At 45.7% G+C, this 23,510-nt stretch overlaps 1 protein-coding gene across 1 annotated transcript in view; it reads left to right on the top strand.

Annotated features, from left to right (window-relative positions):
* LOC308676582 (KAT8 regulatory NSL complex subunit 1-like) overlaps positions 1-23,510 on the top strand; it is a gene marked incomplete at its 5' end in the record, with an annotated part of 305,549 nt that overhangs the window by 214,854 nt on the left and 67,185 nt on the right. Inside the window, one exon of the mRNA XM_081342460.1 lies at positions 5,832-5,889. Coding sequence (XP_081198586.1) covers positions 5,832-5,889 — 58 coding nt within the window. The remainder of the gene's footprint in view (positions 1-5,831; positions 5,890-23,510) is intronic.

The raw sequence follows: 23,510 nt of genomic DNA on the forward strand, positions 1-23,510 counted from the left end.
TGACCCCGGATGAGGTGGACAGGATCATGAGGAGACTGAGTTCCACCACGTGTTTATTGGACCCGTGCCCCTCCTGGCTGGTGTATTCAGCTTGGGAGGAGACACGAGGCTGATTCCAGGCAGTAATAACTGCTTCTTTGAGAGAGGGTACCTTCCCTACCGCCTTGAAGGAGGCGGTGGTGAGGCCCCTCCTCAAGAAGCCTGCTGTGGACCCGGCTATTTTGAACAACTATCGTCCGGTCTCCAACCTTCGCTTTTTAGCGAAGGTTGTTGAGAGCGTGGTGGTGCATCAGCTTCCTTTGTTCCTGGAGGAAACTGATTATCTAGACCTGTACCAATCGGGCTTTAGGCCTGGGTACAGCACGGCATTGGTCGTGCTGGAGACGGCATTGGTTGCGCTGGTGAATGATCTCTGGCGGGCTCGGGACAGGGGTTGTTCCTCTGTCCTAGTCCTGTTAGATCTCTCAGCGGCTTTTGATACCATCGATCATGGTATCCTAATGCGGTGTCTCAGGGGGTTGGGAGTGGGGGGCACTGTTTTAGAGTGGTTCTCCTACCTCCTGGGCCGCTCGCAGTCGGTGTTGACGGGAGGGCAGAAATGCGCCCCGAGGCCTCTCGTTTGTGGAGTTCCTCAGGGGTCGGTCCTCTCTCCCCTCTTGTTCAACATCTACATGAAGCCGCTGGGTGAGCTCATTCGTGGTTTTGCTGATGATACCCAGCTTTTTCTTTCCACCCCAAACCAACCCAGTGATGCCCTCGCCGTGATGTCCCGTTGCCTAGAGGCGGTCCGGGTTTGGATGGGGAGAAACAGGCTTCGACTCAATCCTGCCAAGAGTGAGTGGCTGTACATACCAGCATCTCGGGAGAACCAGCTTTGTCCATCGTTAACTATGGGGGGTGAGGTGTTACCCCCCGTTGATAGGGCTCGCAACTTGGGCGTCCTCCTGGATTCACGGCTCAGTTTGGAAGATCATATAGGAGCCGTGGCTTTTGCCCAGGTTCGCCTGGTGCGCCAGTTGCGGCCCTATCTGGACCGAGATGCCCTACGCACAGTCACTCATGCGCTCGTGACCTCCCGGTTAGACTACTGCAATTAAATGGGGCTGCCCTTGAGGACCACACGGAGGCTTCAGCTGGTGCAGAATGCGGCCGCGCGAGTTGTGATGGGAATTTCCCGATACTCCTGTGTAACGCCTCTTCTCCGCGAGCTGCATTGGCTTCCAGTTGCCCTCCGGGTGAGATTCAAGGTGCTGGTGATGACCTATAAAGCCCTAAATGGCATGGGCCTGGATTATCTTAGGGAGCATCTGCTGCCAGCATCAAGCTCCCATCATCCTGTGTGCTCCCATAAGGAGGGCCTCCTTAGGGTGCCGCCGGTCAGGGAGTGCCGGCGGGTGATCCCCAGAGGGAGGACGTTCTCTATTGGCACGCCTGCCCTATGGAATGACTTACCTGTGGAACTCCGGAACGCCCCCGACCATCGTTTGTTTCGTCGGGACCTGAAAACTTGGCTCTTTGATCTATCTGGCCTGGACTGAGGGGTTTTAAGTTTTAAACTTTGTTTTAATTTGTTGGGCTAGTAATTAGTTTAATTTATTTTAATTCTATTTCTATTTTAACTGTTACGTTGTTTTTAAACTTTGCCCTGTAAACCGCCCTGAGTCCTTCGGGAATAGGGCGGTATATAAAACTAATTAAATAAATAAAAAAATAAATAAATTGAAGGATGGCTGTGATGCAGGGACCAGGGTTTTAGGCTCCGGCACATTGATCACTGCAGCAGGACAGGAAAAAGATCTTCCCACTTGGGATAAAAGGTTGGGGGTGGAAAGGAGGGGAGGATCATAAAACGCCTTGACTGTTATTTCAAGATGTCTTTGAGAGCAGAATCTTAGACTCTCTTCTTTCCTTCTTCCTTCTCTTTTCTTTCCTTCCTTCCTCCGTTTCTCCCCTCTCGCTCCCTCCCTTCTCTCTTTTCCTTCCTTCCTTCCCTCTCACCCTCTCACCCTCCCTCCCTTTTCCTGTTTTCCAAGGAAGAAAGAGAGAAAGAGAGAGGAAGGAAAGAAAAGGAAGTTAGAAGGAAGGAAAAGAGAGGAAGGAAGGAAGGAAGAACGGCAGGAAGGGAGAGAGACAGGAAGGAAAAGAAAGAGAAGGAAGAAAGAAGGGTAAGATTCTGTTCTCCAAGACATCTTGAAATAACAGTCAAGGTGTTTCATGATCCTTCCTGCCCCCAACTTTTTATTCCAAGTAGGAAGAACTTTTTCCTATCCTGCCGCAGCAATCAATGTGCCAGAGCCTAAAACCCTGGTCCCTGCATAACAGCCATCCTTCAATTGAGGAAACTGAGAATTTGGGGCAGGGTGGACAAGGAAAGAAACACCATCAAGAGGCAAATTAAAATTAAGAGTATACACACAGACACACACGGCTTTTTCTGGTGCTTCTGCAATCACCAACTGTCTGCTCCCCTCTCCCTAGCGCCTCCGCATCACTGCCACCCACAGCCACCACCCACCGTGCAATTGGCTGCTGGGAGGTGTGGCTACTTGTCCTGTGCAGCAAATCACCCAGGTAAAAACATGCCTCAGGGAATTTGCTGGGATGAAGAGCAGGGGGGGGGGGGGGAATTGGCAGGAGAGGATGAAAGGCTGCTGTGGGTTGGCTATGGCAGGGGGCCGGGAGAGAAGTGGGCACAGCCAAGGGTCAGCTCCTAATAGTCGTAGACCCGATAGAAAATATTTTATTTATTGTAGGCTTTAGAGTAGGCGTGTCTAACCTGTGGCTCAGAGGCTGCATACAGCCTTGGTCAGCTAGTAATGTGGCCCCACAAGATCATAAACTTTTAACATTAACATTATATATTTTATATGCCTCTTCACTCAGTGCAGCCTAGGCAAGCCAAAAGGTTGGACGCCCATGTTTTAGCAGATTATAGTTGGGAATGAGGAAGGCTGGGTCTTACCTGTGACCTTGATGGAATTTCCTTGTTACAGTGAATATAGAAAGCCTACACACACCTGTTAAAATGCCAGGCTTTTGAGATGCTTAAAAAAATCAGACCAAGATAAATCACTTCAGAATTTTTTCCACTTTTAATATATCACCTTTACAATATCAATTGAAAGAAACCTCAGAACTTTTGGAGGGGAAATAAAAATAAAAACTTACAAGACCATGGTTGCATAAGTATGCACACCCTTAAACTAATACTTTGTTGAAACTCCTTTTGATTTTATGACAGCTTTCCGTCATTTGGGGTAGGAGCCTATCAGCCTGGCACATCTTCCCTTGGGAATCTTTGCCTGCTCTTCCTTGCAAAAGTGCTCCAAATCTGTCAGATTGTGAGGGCATCTCCTGTGCACAGCCCTCTTCGGGTCACCGCACAGTTTTTCAGTTGGATTTAGGTCTGGACTCTGGCTGGGCCATTCCAAAACTTCAATCTTCTGGTAAAGACATTGCTTTGTTGATTGGGAGGAATGTTTTGAGTTGTCATGTTGAAGGGTGAAATTCCTCTTCATCTTCAGCATTGTACAAAGCCTGAGGGTTTTGTACCAAAATTGCCTGATATTTGGAACTGTTGATAATTTACTTCACCTTAAAGTCCCAGTTCCAGCTGACAAAAAGCAGTCCCATGGCATAATGCTGCTGCCACCACACTTCACTGTGGGTATGGTGTACTTTGGGTGATGCAGTGTTGTTTTTGTGCCAAACAACCTTTTTGGAATTATGGCCAAAAAGTTCAACCTTGGTCTCATTAGACCATAACTGCTAAGTTTGTAAGCCGCCCTGAGTCTTCGGAGAAGGGCGGGATATAAATGGAATTAAAATAAAAATAAAAATAAAAAAAATAACGTATTTTCTCACATGCTTTTGTCAGATTTTATGTAGACTTTTGCAAAATGTAGCCAGGCTTGGATTTTTTTTAAAGAAAAGGCTTCCATTTTGCCACCCTACCCCACAGCCCAGATATGTGAAGAATATGAGAAATTGTTGTCACATGTAGTACACAACCAGCACTTGCCAGAAATTCCTGCAGCTTCTTTTAATGTTGCTGTAGGCCTGTTGGCAGGCTCTTGAGCCAGTGCTGTTTTTTCATCAATTTTGGAGGGACATCCAGTTCTTGGTAATGTCACAATTGTGTCATATTTTCTCCACTTGATGACTGTCTTCACTGTGTTCTATGGTGTATCCAATGCCTTGGGATGTTTTTTTTGTACTCTTTTCTTGACTAATACCTTTCAACATTGAGATCCTTTTTATGCTAAGCTGTTTCCAGCCATGGATTTGCTGTTAGAGGCAACTGAGTAAATGTCAGGAAACACCCACTAGAACAGCTGAACTTTATATGGGCTTGATCAGAGTCACTTTAATTGATGGCAGGAGTGTACTGACTACTATGTAACATCAGTTTGAATGTGATTGGTTAATTCTGAACACAGCCACATGACTACTTATAAGAGGGTGTGCACACTTACACAACCACTTTATTTTTATTTTCCCCCTAAAATATTTCAGTTTGTTTTTTAATTGAATTGCACAGCTTATAGTATATTAAATGTAGGAAAAATTCTGAAGTGATTTATCTTGGTCTGATTTTTTAATATCTTAAATACCTGGCATTTTAACAGCCAAGTGTAGACTTTATATATTCACTGTAGTCCTTGACTTAATGTCCATAATTAAACCCACAATTTTGGTTGTAAGTCATGAGAGTCATAAAACATGTGACCAGACCTGATTTTGCAACCTTTTTGCAACAGTTGTAAAGCAGATGTTGCAGTTGTAAAGCAAACCCATTGTTCTCTATGGGCATTTTTTTGCTGGAAACCAGAAGTAAACATTCATTTTGTGTAAAAATGTCATAAATTGTCATGTGAATGGAACATGGGTCTGTACTTTTCTAGGAAGAGCCATAGCTCAGCATGCTTTTACTTTTAAAGATCCAACATTTCAGTCACCAGTTTAAATGTGCTCTATTGTTTGGGCAGAAATTTTCATGCTATCATGGCAACAGCAATCCCTTTTAGTGGCTGCCATAATGTTACACAGTGGAGATGAATAGCTACGATATGTATCTGTAGCTATACCCCTTGGATCTGTTTCATCATCTTCAGCCATCCACTCCACCATTTGCTGTTGGAAGTGAAAAACTTTCAGTTAATCCTTAGAGAAGCAACATATGTTTATTGTTATAATTAATAGAATGTTATATAATTATTGGCAATCAGCAGGCATTTCCCCTTAACGCTCACACACTCTCCAAATAGTGATTTTTTTAAAAAATGGCAGATCTCACAAGAGATTTTGCAAAGTGTGAGTGGAGTTGCAGCCTAGTACATACAGTACAGAGAGCAGGAGGAATGAGTTGGTATGAACTGTTTTGTCTACACCTAAAATTATGCCACTACATATTAAAAGGGCAGATTGAGATAAGGCTGCTTAAGAACATTTGTGAACTCTGGAACGAAGCTTTTGAAGCAGTCATTTCTATTATTTGCTTTACTGTGAGTGGGGAAAGACTGAAAAGTTAGAAAGGCGTGGTTGAAAATCAGGGCCACTGAGGGCAAGAGGCAGGTAGTCTAAAATGCCATCATAAAGCTCGGTGTCCTCCATGGCTTTGACATTCCCTAGAAAGGTTTAAGCTCAGTTTTCAGCTACCTTCTTGAGTTGCTTTGTTCCTCAATGAAACTATCTCCATAAGCTCCATGGAGGAAAGGCCAAAGGCAAGAGTAGGAGAATTCCCTTTGCTGTTGTATCCAGGTGACAATGGGGGGGAAGGGGGGAGGTGTCTTTCCTTATCGACTCTTCTTTGTTTTGAACAATTGTTTCAGTTGGCGTGTTGTGGATGTTGCTGCTCTGAAGGTGAATCCAGATGAAGACACTGAAGAGGTAATTGTAATGACTTTCCTTGGTTGTCTGTGCTTAATCTTCATGCATGGGATTCTGTGCAAATTCTGATGCTGTATATCAGGGGTGTCAAACTGCCGGCCCACGGGCCGGATGTGTCATGCCAAAACTGTGCCCACCCCATTGCCAGCAATGGAAAAAAAACCTCATGATACATCGCGACACATTGCATGACATTGTGAGTTTGACACCCCTGCTGTATATTATATTGACATATGTTGACTTCCAAATGTATTTACATACCTTTTATCCTCATTCCTTCAGTGCAGATAACTTTACCAAAGGAGATGGCAAAACCTGCAACATGAATCACTTTCTTTCCATCCTAAAATGACCATGTCATCAACACATGTTGACTTTTTCCAAGGAAGAATACTTTTTGAAGTAGTCCAGAGCCATTATTTGGGCATGTTGAATGGCTGATAGCAATGGAAGTATCTGCCTACAGGACATTTTTGGATGAAAAAATAGAATTATAGTTCACTGTGGCTGCTGTCACTGTTAAGAAACTAAAAGTGGAGAGCCAGCTGATTTTCTGGACATAGGTTTCCCCACCCTAGCACCCACTAATTTTGTGGAACTGCCATTCCCAGCCAATATTAATAATTGTACCTGGATAATCCTTGAAAAGCATAAGATCAGGCTGTCTTGTGAAGGTTTGTTATTTATATAACAGAATAACAGAGTTGGAACGGACCTTTGAGGTCTTCTAGTCCAATCCTCTACTCAAGCAGGAGACCCTATACCATTTCAGACAAATGGCTGTCCAGTCTCTTTTTAAAAGCCCACAGTGATGAAGCACCCACAACTTCTGGAGGCAAGCTGTTCCACTCGTTTATTGTTCTCACTGTCAGTAAATTTCTCCTTAGTTCTAGGTTGCTTCTCTCCTTGATTAGTTTCCATTGTTTCTTCTCTTGCCTTCTGGTGCTTTGGAAAATAGGTTGACCCCCCTCTGCGGCAGCCCCTCAAATATTGGAACACTGCGATCATGTCACCCCTAGTCCTTCTTTTCACTAGACTAGACATACCCAATCCCTGCAACCGTTCTTCATATGTTTTAGCTTTTAGCCCCCTAATCATGTTTGTTCCTCTTCTCTGTACTCTTTCCAGAGTCTCATCATCTTTTCTATATTGTGACCAAAACTGGATGCAGTATTCCAAGTGTGGTCTTACCAAGGCATTATAAAGCGGTACTGTCACTTCACGTGATCTTTATTCTATCCCTCTGTTAATGCAGCCTAGGATTGCATTGGCTTTTTTGGCGGCTGCAGCACACTGCTGGCTCATATTTAAGTGATTGTCCACTAGGACTCCAAGATCCCTCTCGCAGTTACTGCTGTTGAGCCAGGTTTCACCTAATCTGTCCTCCTAGATTCACAGCTTTCTTTGGAAGACCACATAATAGCTGTGACTAGGGGGGCCTTCTCCCAGGTTCGCCTGGTGCGCCAGTTGCGGCCCTATCTAGACCGGGATGCCCTGCGTACGGTCACTCATGCGCTCGTGACCTCTCGTTTAGACTACTGCAATGCTCTCTACATGGGGCTGCCCTTGAGGACCACTCGGAGGCTCCAACTGGTACAGAATGCAGCCGCGAGAGTTGTGTTGGGAGTCTCCCGATACTCCCATGTTACACCTCTGCTCCGTGAGCTGCATTGGCTCCCAGTTGTCTTCCGGGTGAGATTCAAGGTTCTGGTAATGGTTTTCAAAGCCCTACATAGCATGGGTCCGGAGTACCTTAGGGATCACCTGCTGCCGGCGTCAACTTCCCTCTGCCCTGTGCGCTCCCACAGAGAGGGCCTCCTCAGGGTGCCACCGGTCAGAGAATGTCATCGGGTGGCCCCCAGGGGGAGGTCCTTCTCTGTGGGCGCCCCGGATTTATGGAATCAGTTGCCGGTTGAGCTCCGGATGGCGCCCGACCTTCGCTCCTTCCGACGCGATCTGAAGACTTATTTCTTCGAACAAGCCGGCCTGGCCTGATGGGGGATGGGCTTAGGTTTTATTGCTCTTTTAAATGTATTTTAATCTACTGTTTTAACTTGGGCACCTTGTTTAATTCTTTTTTAGTTTTTGTATTCCTGTACTTTTATGTGTTTGCCCTGTTCATTGCCCTGAGTCCTTCGGGAGAAGGGCGGTATACAAATAAAATTATTATTATTATTATTATTATTATTATTATTATTATTATTATTATTATTATTATTATTATTATTATTATTATTATTATTATTATTATTACATTTGGTTTTTCTTGCTGAAGTATAAAACCTTGAATTTCATTCTGTTAGATAGGGCCCAGTGTTCAAGACTGCCAAGATCCATCTGGATCTTGAGCCTATCTTCTTGGGTGTTGGCTATTCCTGCCAGCTTGGTGCTCTCTGCAAATTTGATGAGCTCCCCTTCTATTCTCTCATATAGATGGTTTATGAAGATATTGAAAAGTACAGGGCCTAAAACAGCCTTGGGGGGTATCATAATAATAATAATAATAATAATAATAATAATAATAATAATAATAATAATAATAATAATAATAATAATAATAATAGTTGGAAGGGACCTTGGAGGTCATCTAGTCCAACCCCCTGCTCAGGCAGGGAACCCTATACCATTTCAGGCAAATGGCTGTCCAGTCTCTTCTTAAAAACTTCCAGTGTTGGAGCATTCACAGCTTCTGGAGGCAGGTTGTTCCACTGGTTAATTGTTCTGTCAGGAAGTTTCTCCTTAGTTCTAGGTTGCTTCTCTCCTTGATTAGTTTCCATCCGTTGCTTCTTGTCCTGCCTTCGGGTGCTCTGGAGAATAGCTTGACTCCCTCTTCTTTGTCGCAGCTCTTGAGATATTGGAACACTGCTATCATTTCCCCCCTCGTCCTTCTCTTCATTAAACTAGACATACCCAATTCCAGCAGCCGTTCCTTATATGCTTTAGCCTCCGGTCCCCTAATCATCTTTGTCTCAACATCTTTTTTACATTGTGGTGACCAAAACTGGATGCAGTATTCCAGGTGTGGCCTTACCAAGGCATTGTAAAGTGGTATTAATACTTCATGTGATCTTTATTCTATCCCTCTGTTAATGCAGCCAAACACTGTGTTGGCTTTTTTGGCAGCTGCAGTACACTGCTGGCTCATATTTAAGTGATTGTCCACTAGAACTCCAAGATCCCTCTCACAGTTACTGCTATTGAGTAAGGTACCCCGTATACTATACCTGTACATTTGGTTTTTCTTGCCTAAATGTAGAACCTTACTTTTTTCACCATTTAATTTCATTTTGTTAGATAGCGCCCAGTATTCAAGTCTGTCCAGATCCTCCTGTATCTTAAGCTTGTCTTCTGGAGTGTTGGCTATTCCTGCCAGCTTGGTGTCGTCTCCAAATTTGATGAGTTCCCCATCTATCCCCTCGTCCAAATCGTAGATGTAGTTCCATTAAGGAGTACACATTGAGTGCAGTTTGTCAGCCAGTTATGAATCCATCTGGTGGTGATGCTGTCTGTCCCACATTTTTCTAGCTTAACAAGAAGTAGGTTGTGGTCTACTTTGTCAAATGCCTTACTGAAATCCAAGTATACTATGTCCACAGCATTTCGCTGGTACACTAATATAGTCACTTTGTCAAAGAATGAAATAAGATTGGTTTGGCATGATCTGTTTTGACAAACCGATGTTGGCTTCTGGTTATAACTTCACTTGCTTCTAGGTGCTCACAGATCTGCTGCTTGATTATCTTTTCCAGGATCTTCTCAGGTATTGATGTTAGGCTGATTGGTCTGTAGTTTCCTGGATCTGTTTTTTTCCCTTTTTTGAAGATGGGGACCACATCAGCTCTTTTCAAGTCCTCTGGTGGTTCCCCGGTGCTCCAGGATCTTTGGAAGATATGGTTCAATGGTTCCGAGATCACATCTGCCAGCTCCTTCAGAACTCTGGGATGTAACCCAGGTCCTGGTGATTTGAAGTCGTCTAGAGTGGACAGGTGTTCTCTTACCAGATTCTTGCCTATTTTAATTTGAGTTCCTACTCTGTCTTTTAGAGTTCCGTTTTTGATAGGTTGGGCTATTTTTCTTTTTGTCTGAAGATAGATGAAGGAATAAAGCAGCTCTGCTTTCTACCTGCTACCCGTCACTTCCTTGCCATCTTGTCCCATTAGTAGACTGATTGTTTCTTTGACTTTTTTCCTTTTTTAGCATTTTGAAAGAAACTTTTTAAAATTATTTTTAACATTTGTTGCAAGTCTAAGTTCATTGTGAGCCGTAGCTTTCCTGACATCTTTGCAGATTAGGGCTATATGCTGGTATTCTGCCTTAGCTATGTGTCCCTCTATCCATTTTTTGCACTTATCCTTTTTGTCCTTCAGTTTACGCTGGTCTACAAAGAGAAATCAACACAGAAACCCCTTCATGGATTACTGCCTTGTCGTGGTGAAGGGGCTTGCATAATTCAACGGAGCTATGAGCTATGCCATGCATGGCCACCTAAGACGGACAGGTCATAGCAGAGAGTTCTGACAAAACGTGATCCACTGGAGAAGGAAATGGCAGAGGGCTAGTACTAGTAGCGCCAGAAAGAATGAAGCGACTGGGCCAAAGCCGAAAGGACGCTCAGCTGTGGATGTGTCTGGTGGTGAAAGGAAAGTCCGATGCTGTAAAGATTTTTGCTCCATAGGAACCTGGAATGTAAGATCCATGAATCAAGGAAAGCTGGACGTGGTCAAACAAGAGATGACAAGACTGAACATCGACATCTTAGGTATCAGCGAACTAAAATGGACAGGAATGGGTGAATTTAATTCAGATGACCATCAGGTATACTACTGCGGGCAAGAATACCTCAGAAGAAATGGAGTACCCTTCATAGTCAATAAAAGAGTAGGAAAAGCAATATTGGGATACAATCCCCAAAATGACAGAATGATCTCAGTGTGAATCCAATGCAAACCATTCAATATCATAGTAGTCCAAGTCTATGCCCCAACCACCAGTGCTGAAGAGGATGAAATTGACCGGTTCTATGAAGCCGTACAGCACCTTATAGAAGTAACACCAAAAAATGATGTCCTTATCATCATGGGGGATTGGAATGCTAAAGTAGGAAGCCAAAAGATAACCGGAATAACAGGCAAGTTTGGCCTTGGAGTACAAAATGAAGCAGGGCACAGGCTGATAGAATTTTGTCAAGAGAATACGATGGTCATAGCAAACACTCTTTTCCAACAACCCAAGAGACGGCTCTACACATGGACATCACCAGACGGTGAACACAGAAATCAGATTGACTATGTGCTCTGCAGCCAAAGATGGAAAAGCTCTATACAGCCAGTAAAAACAAGACCAGGAGCTGACTGTGGCTCAGACCATGAGCTTCTCATTGCAAACTTTAGGCTTAAACTGAAGAAAGTAGGGAAAAGCACTAGGCCACTCAGGTATGAATTAAATCATATCCCTGTTGAATATACAGTAGAGGTGACAAATAGATTTAAGGAATTAGATCTGATAGACAGAGTGCCTGAAGAACTATGGACGGAGGTTTGCAACATTGTACAACAGGTAGCAACTAAAACCATCCCAAAGAAAAAGAAATGCAAGAAAGCAAAATGGCTGTCTGAGGAAGCTCTGCAAATAGCTGAGGAAAGGAGGGAAGTGAAAGGCAAGGGAGAAAAAGAAAGATACGCCCAATTGAATACAGAATTCCAGAGAATAGCTAGAAGAGATAAGAATGCCTTCTTAAATGAACAGTGCAAAGAAATAGAAGAAAACAATAGAATAGGGAGGACCAGAGATCTCTTCAAGAAAATTGGAGAGATGAAGGGAACATTTCATGCAAAAATGGGCATGATAAAGGACCAAAATGGCAGGGACCTAACAGAGGTAGAAGAGATTAAGAAGAGGTGGCAAAATTACACAGAAGAACTATACAAGAATGAGCTTAACGTCCCTGATAACCACGATGAGGTGGTCACTGACCTCGAGCCAGACATCCTAGAATGTGAAGTGAAGTGGGCCTTATAAAAACTGAGCAACAACAAAGCTAGTGGAGGTGACAGTATTCCAGCTGAGCTATTCAAAATCTTAAAAGACGATCCAGTAAAAGTGCTACATTCAATTTGCCAGCAAATTTGGAAAACTCAACAGTGGCCACAAGATTGGAGAAGATCAGTTTACATTCCAATTCCAAAGAAAGGCAGTGCCAAAGAATGTTCAAACTATTACACCATTGCACTCATTTCACATGCTAGTAAAGTTATGCTTAAAATCCTACAAGCTAGACTCCTGCAATATGCGGATCGAGAACTACCAGAAGTACAGGCAGGATTTTGAAGAGGCAGAGGAACTAGAGATCAAATTGCCAACATACGCTGGATCATGGAGAAAGCTAGGGAGTTCCAGAAAAACATCTACTTCTGCTTCATTGACTATGCTAAAGCCTTTGATTGTGTGGATCACAACAAACTGTGGCAAGTTCTTAAAGAGATGGGAGTACCAGACCATCTTATTTGTCTTTTGAGAAACCTATATGCGGGTCAAGAAGCAACAGTTAGAACTGGACACGGAACCACTGATTGGTTCAAAATTGTGAAAGGAGTCCGGCAAGGCTGTATACTGTCGCCCTGCCTGTTTAACTTATATGCAGAGCACATCATGAGAAAGGCAGGGCTAGATGAATCAAAAGTTGGAATTAAGATTGCCGGAAGAAATATCAACAACCTAAGATATGCAGATGATACTACTCTAATGGCAGAAAGTGAAGAAGAATTAAAGAGCCTCTTGTTGCGGGTGAAGAAGGAGAGGGCAAAAGTTGGGTTGAAACTTAACATTAAGAAAACCAAGATCATGGCATCCGGCCCTCTCAATTCCTGGCAAATAGATGGGGAAGAAATGGAGGTAGTGACAGATTTTATTTTCCTGGGCTCCAAGATCACTGCAGATGGGGACTGTAGTCAAGAAATTAAAAGACGCTTGCTCCTCGGGAGGAAAGCCATGGCAAATCTAGACAGCACACTAAAAAGCAGAGACATCACCCTGTCAACAAAAGTGCGTATAGTCAAGGCTATGGTCTTCCCAGTTGCAATGTATGGCAGTGTAAGTTGGACCATAAAAAAGGCTGAGCGCCAAAGAATTGAGGCCTTTGAACTATGGTGCTGGAGAAGACTCCTGCGAGTCCCTTGGACTGCAACCGATCAAACCGGCCAGTCCTAGAGGAGATCAACCCTCACTGCTCTTTAGAAGGCCAGATCCTGAAGTTGAAACTGAAATACTTTGGCCACCTAATGAGAATGGAGGACTCACTGGAGAAGAGCCTAATGCTGGGAAAGATTGAGGGCAATAGAAGAAGGGGACGACAGAGAATGAGGTGGCTGGATGGAGTCACTGAAGCAGTAGGCATGAGCTTAAATGGACTCCAGAAGATGGTAGAGGACAGGAAGGCCTGGAGGAACGTTGTCCATGGGGTCACGATGGGTCGGACATGACTTCGCAGCTAACAACAACAACAACACAAAGAGAAAGCCTTAGAAATGAAAGTAGCTAAATTTCACCAGAAATGGGTCACTAATAAAGGAAAATTAAGTCCTGAGAATTAATTGGCTCCAGTTTCCAAGATACAGCTTCAGGTCAAAATTGCATCAAAATAATTCAAAATTACGAGGGGGATATGCAATTATGCTCCATAACCTTTCTGCAAAATGTGATATAGCAGTGAGAATGGTGCCACACCAATCATTATATTTTTATTGATACCAATAACCTAACTTTTCATTCATGTATTGGTTTTTCATGTAACATTTTCATGTTTTTTGCATGAAAAACTGACAATCTGTAACATCAGATTAAATGGTATCTAAACTGCGCTTTTTGGCTTTTCTCTTGTGAACTGCAGTAGGCTCATCCTTGGGGAGATTCCAGCAGTAATCGGCAAGCACAGACAGACTCCATTTCCCTTGGTATCTTTTCTCCATGCCTGCGATATCCTGGTGGAATCTCTCTCCATGCTCATCACTCACTGCCCCACAGTTCAAAGGGAAATAGTCTAAATGTGAGTGTAAGAAGTGAATTTTCAGTGACATGTTTGCACCAAGTGCTTTATAGACCTAAGCAAATTTTCTACGTGTTTTTCATAGTCATCTGCCTTGCTGTTCCTGAGAAACTCTATTGCCACGAACTTGAAGGCTTTCCATGCCTTCTTTTCCTTGCCATGCAACAAATGATCAAACTTGTCATCTCGGAGAAGTTCTTGAATCTGTGGACCAACAAAGATGCCTTCACTGATTTTGGCTTCACTAAGTCTTGGAAACCTGGTTTTGTTTTGTCCATAGCTTTTTACAAAGTTCTTTTTTTAAAATAATATTTTATTAATTTTCCAATTTTACATTTAAGTATTTAAAAAGCAACATGGTGACTGGATTAATCAATAGTTCAATAACAAAATCTTTAGTGCAAATCTCAGGTTACAACATCAGATATTTCTTTTCTTTTTCCCTTAACATTTACTGTCTCGTATTCAAGCTAGTACAATTCTAATTATATCAATTCAATAAAAACATTATTATTACATTTATCAATAAAATTTTAGCTTATACATATCTTAATTACATTCAATCTTCATAAACAATCCATATCCTGTTATTAATTTTTGCCCAATTTTGATTTCTCATCAATATTCCAATTTAACCTTTGATATTTATAATTTTCAGACTTTGGGTAACCAAGATTTCCCTTGTCTCACTTCATAACAAAATATAATATCCAAAATACACATTTTATCTATTTTAATCTTATTCTATTTCCTAAAAGTTATCTATTTCCCACCATATTAAATCATCTACTTAATAATACAATATCCCCATTAATAAATCAAAACCATTATATAAATTACCTGGGTTAATCAATAAATCAAACATCTTCATAATAATTAATTTTCTTTTCCCTTTTAGGTCTTAATTTTTAAATATTAAACAGATAAAATCCTTATTTTCAACTGATTTCCAAGTATTTTAAATCTAATGACCAAAATTTCCCTTCTATCAACATCTCCCTTTAACCCTCTAATTGATAATATGCAATCCCCTCTGATAAGTCAAAACCCCAATTTTCTTCAACCTTATTCTGGCTTTCTTCTTTTGCCAATTAAGCTTCCATATCAGTGCTTTTAGATCATCAAATAGTTCTCCCTCTATTCTTAAATATGGTATTTCAAATAAAGGAGACCATTTAACTGCCAGTTTTCTGGAAGGACTAGCCCATTTGTATTCGTTGAATTGTCTCCCTGTTATTCCCGTCCCCCATGCTTGCTCTGATATATTTATCTTCAGTTCAATCTGTTCTTCTTTCTCAAATTTCTTCTGATTTATATAGAAAGTCATTTCCATTTTCAGTGTTGTCGCTTCCTTTTCTGGATTTTTCATCAGCTGTATTTATTGGTCAGTTGAGTCCTCTGTCTTAATATTTGATGGTCCCACTTCTTCTGTTATCTTCTGCATTGTTGGTTCTTTGGTTGTAGTCAAAATTTGGATTTGTGTATCTAAGCTGGCGTCTTGAACTTTTATTTTAGGTCTTATTTTATCACAAGCTGAAATAATGGTTTCATGTATTGCTTTCAACATGGAAAGAATCTTTTCCTGGTCTTCATCCATCTCTTTCACGTGTTTATAAATAGTAAAAGTTGTTTGTCAAGCAAAAGTCAGTAAAGGTTTACATTCACAGTTCAAATAGGCCAATTATGCCGCCCAGCTGTTCTCTTACAGCTAAATCTCTCACAGGTGGTGCCAAGGTCAGGAAAGTCTTATCTAAGGTCTGGGCTTCCAGCCAAGTCTCTTTTAGGAAATAACAGATTGTAATAACACACCTCGCCACAAGATGTCACCAGTGTCATTTAGGTTTTTTTAAGTCCAAAATTTTTCTAATCCTTTTGTCAATTTTATTTCTTTTTTGTAGATAAAAACAAGTTTCCAGTAAAAATAGGAAAGTTTTTGGTCCCCAAGTTTCAGGAACATATAAATCCAATTAGATTAAAATTGTTCTTTTAATGCTTTAATTCCCATTGGTAGTCAGACACTGCTATTCTTAGAGGGTGGGATAGCAATTCCCTTCCCTCTCTCCTCACAGGGGGATAGATATTGTTGTGACTCAGGGCCAGCCTGTGGGTCCGACAGCCGGGTCCGATGTATCGGAGGACTCAGATGTGGGGGAGGAGGGAAACGAACCGGCTGATGATGATTTGGAGGCTTTGCAGAGTCCTCAGCCGGGGACCTCTTCTCAGCTGTGTGAGCCCGAGAGTGCGGAGGATGATGACCCACAGCTGGCCCTGTTCAAGGACGCCCGACGCAGGAGGCAGACGAGCAGGGACAAACAAAGAAAGACTATGGGACTCCTCGGGAGGAGGCACAGGGAGACCACGCCCTGAGCTCTCTATAAAAGAAGTGTTTGGGGAGGGGCTGGTTGCTGAAAGCAACTTTTCCGCTTGAGAAGACAAGCTCTTGTGTTTTTGTTAACTGCGTAATTAAATCTTGGCAGAAGCCTTTTAGCCTTGGACGCTTTCCAGACTCTTCTTTTAATTAGGGGTTGCGAGAAGAGGGCTGGTTCAGAACAGTTTGCTTTCAGCCACCCACCCCTTACTACTACGATGGAGCAGCTTCTTGCCGAGAATGCCCAGCTCAACCAGCAACTCACCTTGCTGGCCACTCAGGTGGCACAACTGCAGGCTCAGGTACATGCTGCCCCCCCACCCAGGAGGAAATGTCAGATAGCTATGCCGGATAAATTTGCTGGTAAACCAGAACTGTTTCCTGCCTTCCTGGGACAATGCCAGCTTTATATCAGCGTGAGAGCAGCTGATTTCCCCACTGACCGAGATAAGGTGGGATTCGTGTTGAGCCTTCTGTCGGGAGATGCAGCTCGTTGGGGCACGCCTCTGTTGGCACAGCCTAGCCCTTTGTTGGATAACTTTGGGGGGTTTTGTGACCATATGCGCCTCATGTACGAGGACCCGATTAAGGCGCAGACCGCCACCCGACGTCTGAAAGCTTTGAGGCAGGGTCAGCGCCCCCTACAGGCCTATATCAGCGATTTCCGGCTGCTTAGCCAGGATTCCGCCTGGAATGAGGCTGCGCTCGTGGATGCCTTTCAGGATGGCTTGTCAGAGGAGATGTTGGATGAGCTGGCCCGCGTGGACATTCCCTCAGACCTGAATGGGCTGATCCATCTTTGTCTGCGGATCGATGCCCGGCTGCAGCAGCGTAAGAGTCGCCGTGCCACCCCACAGACCCCTGCCGCCCCTGTTGTGCGTGAGCCCCCAGTCCAGAGGGAGGAGCCAATGGAGCTGGGTGCCGCCAGGTCCCGTCTATCGGTGACGGAAATGGACAGACGACGATCGGAGGGGTTGTGTTTTTACTGTGGGGACCCTGGACATTTGGCTGCTTCTTGCCCGAAGAAGCGTCAGCGGGCGTCAGTGACCAAGCCTGCCCCGAGAAAGTCCCCTGCTTTGCTATCGGGAAACGGCCCGAGCCCGATCTAGACGGTGTGAAAGATCGGGCGACCCACAACGATCACGCCGAGCGACGCCGTTCCGACGGTGCCTGTGAACCTCCACGGCATTTGATTTTGGAGGCACGACTGATCCTTCCTGGCAAGCCAGAGGGGATTCCGGTCCATGCCTTAATTGACTCTGGGGCTACCACTAACTTTATGGATTCGGCCTTTGTGGCCAAATGGGCTGTTCCCCAGTGTCCGGTGGATCCGCCCATGCTTGTGGAGACCATCGATGGTCGAGTGCTCCTGTCCGGGCCTATCACGGCCGCCACGCAACCCGTGTGTATGGCCATCAGTACCCATGTGGAGGCCATTCAGTTTTACGTCACTTCGGATCTGCACTTCCCCGTGGTCTTGGGACTGGCGTGGCTCCGGGCGCATGATCCACAGATCTATTGGTCTCAGAACTTGGTCACCTTCCCAAGTTTGCAGTGCGTGGACCACACCCGCCATATCTGTGCCGGCCAGGTGGAGGGTTCCTCAGGGGTTTCCTTGCCTCCCGTACTGTCCGACTTTGCTGACGTGTTCAGCGAGTCAGAGGCGGACCAATTACCCCCGCACAGGCCCTACGACTGCTCCATTGACCTAGTCCCTGATGCGCCTCTCCCAGTGGGGCGTTTGTACTCCATGTCGGAGCCCGAGTTGGCTGCATTGCGGGACTTCCTGACAAAGAACTTGGCTCGTGGTTTCATCCGGCCCTCGTCCTCGCCAGTGTCTGCGCCCGTGCTCTTCGTCAAAAAGAAGTCGGGCGAGTTACGACTTTGCTGTGACTACCGGAAACTCAATGCCATCACGGTGCGTAACCGCTACCCGCTGCCCCTCATCCCCGAGCTCTTGGACCGACTCCGGGAGGCTAAGATCTTCACGAAACTGGACCTGCGTGGAGCTTACAACCTCGTCAGGGTTCGGCCGGGTGATGAGTGGAAGACGGCGTTTGGTACTCGCTATGGACATTTCGAGTACACGGTGATGCCGTTTGGCCTGACCAACGCCCCCGCTGTGTTTCAGCATTTTATGAACGACATCTTTCGGGATCTGTTGGACCAGTTTGTTGTGATTTACCTGGACGACATCCTGATTTACTCCCCGTCGCGTGAAGCGCATCATCAGCATCTCCGTCAGGTCCTGCAGCGCCTCCGGAAACATCGGCTGTTTGCCAAGTTGGAGAAGTGCCAGTTCTACCAGGTGACCATTGATTTCTTGGGCCACCGCATTTCTCCTGAGGGCATCGCCATGGATCCAAGTAAAGTTGAGTCGTTGCAGAGTTGGCAACCCCCGCGTCGCGTGAAGGATGTTCAGCGACTTCTTGGATTTGCCAACTACTATCGGACATTCATCCCTGGTTTTGCTGCCTTGACAGCCCCCCTCACCCGGCTCCTGCAGAAGAAGACTCGGTTCCAGTGGAACGCCCCCGAACAACAGGCGTTCCAAGCTTTGAAGGACGCCTTCATGAAGGAGCCCATCTTGAAGCATCCTGACCCGCAACGGCCGTTTGTCGTGGAGGCGGACGCCTCCGACATTGCCATTGGGGCCGTGTTACTCCAGGCAGCGACGCCCAACGGTACCCTTTTCCCTTGCGCGTATCACTCTCGGAAATTGAATCCCTCGGAGCGCAACTATACCATCTGGGAGAAGGAGCTGCTGGCCATCAAGGCGGCGTTCGAGGCTTGGAGGCATCATCTGGAGGGGGCGCGGCATCAAATCGAGGTCCGGACGGACCACAAGAATCTGGAAAGCCTGCAGACCGCTCGGAATTTGAACCAACGCCAGATCCGGTGGTCCCTCTTCTTTGCGAGGTTTGACTTCCGGGTGCGGTACATACCAAGCGGGCACAACCAGAGAGCGGATGCTCTGTCCAGGAAGCCCGAGTACACCCGAGTGGAAGACAAGCTTCCGCCCAGGACAGTGATCCCCGTCGAGTCTTTTGCTGCGGTACGGGAGCCGGTGGATATACGGGCTCGGATCCGGGAGGCGCAGCAGCAGGAGGCGTGGGTGGCTCAGCGGAAGGAAGAGGTGGGACCAGATTCGCCTTGGACGGTCACGGATGGACTCCTGTATTATCGTGACCGGCTCTATGTTCCAGGAGGGCCACTCAGGGGACTCGTCCTCAGCCAATGTCATGATAACCCGGCTGCGGGGCATTTTGGCCTGTTCAAGACTCTGAACCTGGTCTCCCGTACTTTCTGGTGGCCCCGAGTCCGACACGATGTCCAGTCTTATGTCACCTCCTGCGTCCCATGCAGGCAGGCCAAGTCAGCGACAGGGGCCCCGCCTGGTTTATTGCAGCCTTTGCCAACGCCCAAGAGACCCTGGGGGGCTGTGTCCATGGACTTTCTGACGGATCTACCCCCATCCTCCGGCTTCACGACAGTGTTTGTGGTGGTGGACATGTTGACCAAGATGGCGCACTTCATCCCCTGTCGCGGCTTACCGTCAGCTCGCGCCACTAGTCGCATGTTCATCCAACAGGTGTTCCGGCTGCACGGCCTTCCCGATAGGGTCGTCTCCGATAGGGGGGCCCAGTTTACAGCCCGCTTCTGGCAGGAGTTGATGCGGGCGTTGGACATTAAGGTTTGCCTCTCGTCCGCGCATCATCCTCAGACCGACGGGGGTACCGAGAAGGTCATCGGCATCTTAGAGCAGTATCTGCGCTGCTACGTTAACCTGCAGCAGGACAACTGGGTGGACTATTTGGCCATAGCCGAGTTTGCCTTTAATAACTCGCAACACACCTCCACGCAGATGACACCGTTCTTGGCCAACGTGGGTTATCACCCCAGGTTCTTCCCTCTTTCTCCCGTGGACTCACCGGAGCCGGCAGCGAACGAATTCATGGCGGAGTTACAGGCGATCCATCGGTTGGTGCGACGGCAGCTGGAGAAGGCCAAGGCCGACTACAAGAGGTTCGCCGATCGGTCGAGAAGGGATACGCCTCCACTATCGGTGGGGGATCGGGTCTGGCTGTCCACCAGGAACCTACCATCCACTCGGCCGGCGAGGAAGCTGGACCACCGTTACCTTGGACCGTTCCCAGTCGAGGCCGTCATCAACCCGGTCGCCTATCGTTTAACTCTGCCACGTTCCCTGCGCGTGCACCCCGTCTTCCATCGGTCCTTGTTGGTCCCCGAACAACCGGCCTGTCCACTTCGCCAAGCGGAACCTCCCCCATCAGGAACTCGTGATGGAGGCAGCACCCCCGAGTACGAGGTCGCCAGCATCAGGGATTCCCGCTGGCTGAAAGGTCGCTTCCAGTACCTGATCGAGTGGAAAGGGTACGGGCCGGAGGACTTCACATGGGAAGACGCGACCGCCGTTCATGCCCCTGCGTTGGTGACTGCTTTTCACGAACAGTTCCCATCCCGACCGCATCCGGATCGGCAGACCCGAGGGAAGGGCCCTGCGGTGCGGGATAGTGTTGTGACTCAGGGCCAGCCTGTGGGTCCGACAGCCGGGTCCGATGTATCGGAGGACTCAGATGTGGGGGAGGAGGGAAACGAACCGGCTGATGATGATTTGGAGGCTTTGCAGAGTCCTCAGCCAGGGACCTCTTCTCAGCTGTGTGAGCCCGAGAGTGCGGAGGATGATGACCCACAGCTGGCCCTGTTCAAGGACGCCCGACGCAGGAGGCAGACGAGCAGGGACAAACAAAGAAAGACTATGGGACTCCTCGGGAGGAGGCACAGGGAGACCACGCCCTGAGCTCTCTATAAAAGAAGTGTTTGGGGAGGGGCTGGTTGCTGAAAGCAACTTTTCCGCTTGAGAAGACAAGCTCTTGTGTTTTTGTTAACTGCGTAATTAAATCTTGGCAGAAGCCTTTTAGCCTTGGACGCTTTCCAGACTCTTCTTTTAATTAGGGGTTGCGAGAAGAGGGCTGGTTCAGAACAGATATTTCAAACAGCTTTTACAGGAAGAGAAGGTACTTAGGGTAAAGAGAAGATCAGATCTCATCCAGTTTCATCCGTGTTGCTTTCAAATTGCTTGATGGTCAATTTGACTTTGGCTGTCTGCAACCTAATGATGGGCCATATTGCTATGGCCGGTCTTTCCTTCGCCAGTTTGGAGGGCTGCCCTGGATCGAGCGGAAGGGCTGGTGCCCTCCTGCGATCAAGCGGGTATCCCCTACTTGCTTGTCGCCCCTACAGGGTGACTTTCAACCCTTTCCAGGGTCTCCCAGCGAAGGGAAATTGGATGTGGAAGTCGGAGCTCACCTTCCAAATGTCCACGGCTGCTGCGGCGGCAAACCAGAAGTCCCTTTACAAAGTTCTTCATCAGCCCCAGCTTTATATGCAACGGTGGTAACAAAATTTTCTGAAAGTCAACAAGAGCTGGATTTTGAACATTTTTCTTTCCTGGCTCCCAGGACTGTCATGATGGCCAGTCTTTCTTGACATAATGAGAATCTCTGGCTCGACTGTCCCATTCACAGAGGAAACAGCACTACTACTTTTATCTACCCTGCAGGCAAAGCAACAGGGCAACAACTTTCAAATCACCATAGAGCAGCCACTGATGTTCCTCGTACTTTATACACCTCGGCAGCTGTTTCAAATTCTCATATGTTTCTTTCATGTGGACTGCATGCCCGACAGGAATGGATGGCAAAACATTGCCATTGTGCAATAAAACAGCATTTAGTCTGGTTTTAGATGAATCTATGAACAATCTCCATTCATCTGGATTGTGGGTAATGTTAAGGGCTGTCATTAAACCATTGATATCATTGCAATAAACCAAATCACCTTCCACTAAGAAATACTGAACCAGATCTTTTTTGCGATCACGGAAAATGGAGATCCTGACATCACTCTGCAAGAGGTTCCACTGTTGTAATCTGGAGCCCAGTAGATCTGCCTTACGCTTAGGCAAATCCAAATCCCTGACCAGGTTATTTAGTTCACTCTGTGAAATTAGATGTGGTTCAGGAGGAGCATACAGTGGGCTAAAGTTTGGGTCCTCTGACATCAACAGCCCTGGATCATCGATTTTATCATCATCTGAGTCTAGAGAATAGGATTCTGGTGGATCTGGAATTGGCAAGTCCTCACCATGGGGTACAGGATACAGTGCGGATGGAATGATTGGGTGTTCCATGGTCCACTTCTTTCTTGAGATCCCTTTTGCAATTGGGGGAACCATGCAAAAATAGCAGTCACTACTATGATTGGTGGGTTCCCTCCAGACCATTGGGACTGTGAAAGGCATGGATTTTTTCTTCTTGTTTAGCCAATGACGCAAACAAATTGCACATGTAACACAACAACAATGAGGAGCCCAACTCTTGTCCTGATCCCCTATTTTTTTAAGCTTTTTTACCACTGCTGTCATACTGCACTTTTGAGATGCAAATGTAACCTTGCCACAAATGTAACAGAAGTTATCTGCATTGTTTACACAGTTTCAAGGTATCTTGGCTTCTGAAGGAAAATATCACATAACTGTTCCTTGGAAATTATTAAGGAATTTGTTGTGCAGAGATCTCCTTGTGCTACCAAAGAGTTGCACAGACAAGGAAGGGTACTGAGAGCAGTAAGAGTCACACAAGAGTACACTGAGTTGTAAAAACAAAAAGTAGTTTACTTTTGAGGTGGTGTAAGAACAAAAATGCACAATCAAAAATAAACAGTCCAAGTAGCAATCCAAAATACAAAGTCTTCTTACCGGTCCAGAGGTCAATACACAGTTCAGGTAACAGAGCAAAAACAGTAACAGTAGAGAGCAGTAAATTCAGAGAGAGAGAGAAGCTACGTTCCTAGCTTCCTCTTATGGCCATGAGAACACTTACACACCCATTGGCCAATTAACTTCTTAAAGTCATAACATTATGGTTAATATATTTTCAACCCAACATTGTAGGCTAACACCATATGCCTAACAGAAATGTTAGGCAATGACACTTTCACAAGCCACCAAATGTAACTGTATGATGCGTAGATCTGACCAAGACAAATGTACCTTGCAATAAAAACAATAAATTACAGTTAGGTAATAATCTTTAGTCTCAAAGTGAAGATAAATTTATACACATCCATGTGGTACCATTTTCTTTGTTCTACTGTAATTAGTCGAATTTACACGGCATCATGATCATT

Source organism: Vipera berus (assembly GCF_964194415.1).
Source record: "Vipera berus genome assembly, chromosome: W".
Classification (NCBI taxonomy): domain Eukaryota; kingdom Metazoa; phylum Chordata; class Lepidosauria; order Squamata; family Viperidae; genus Vipera; species Vipera berus.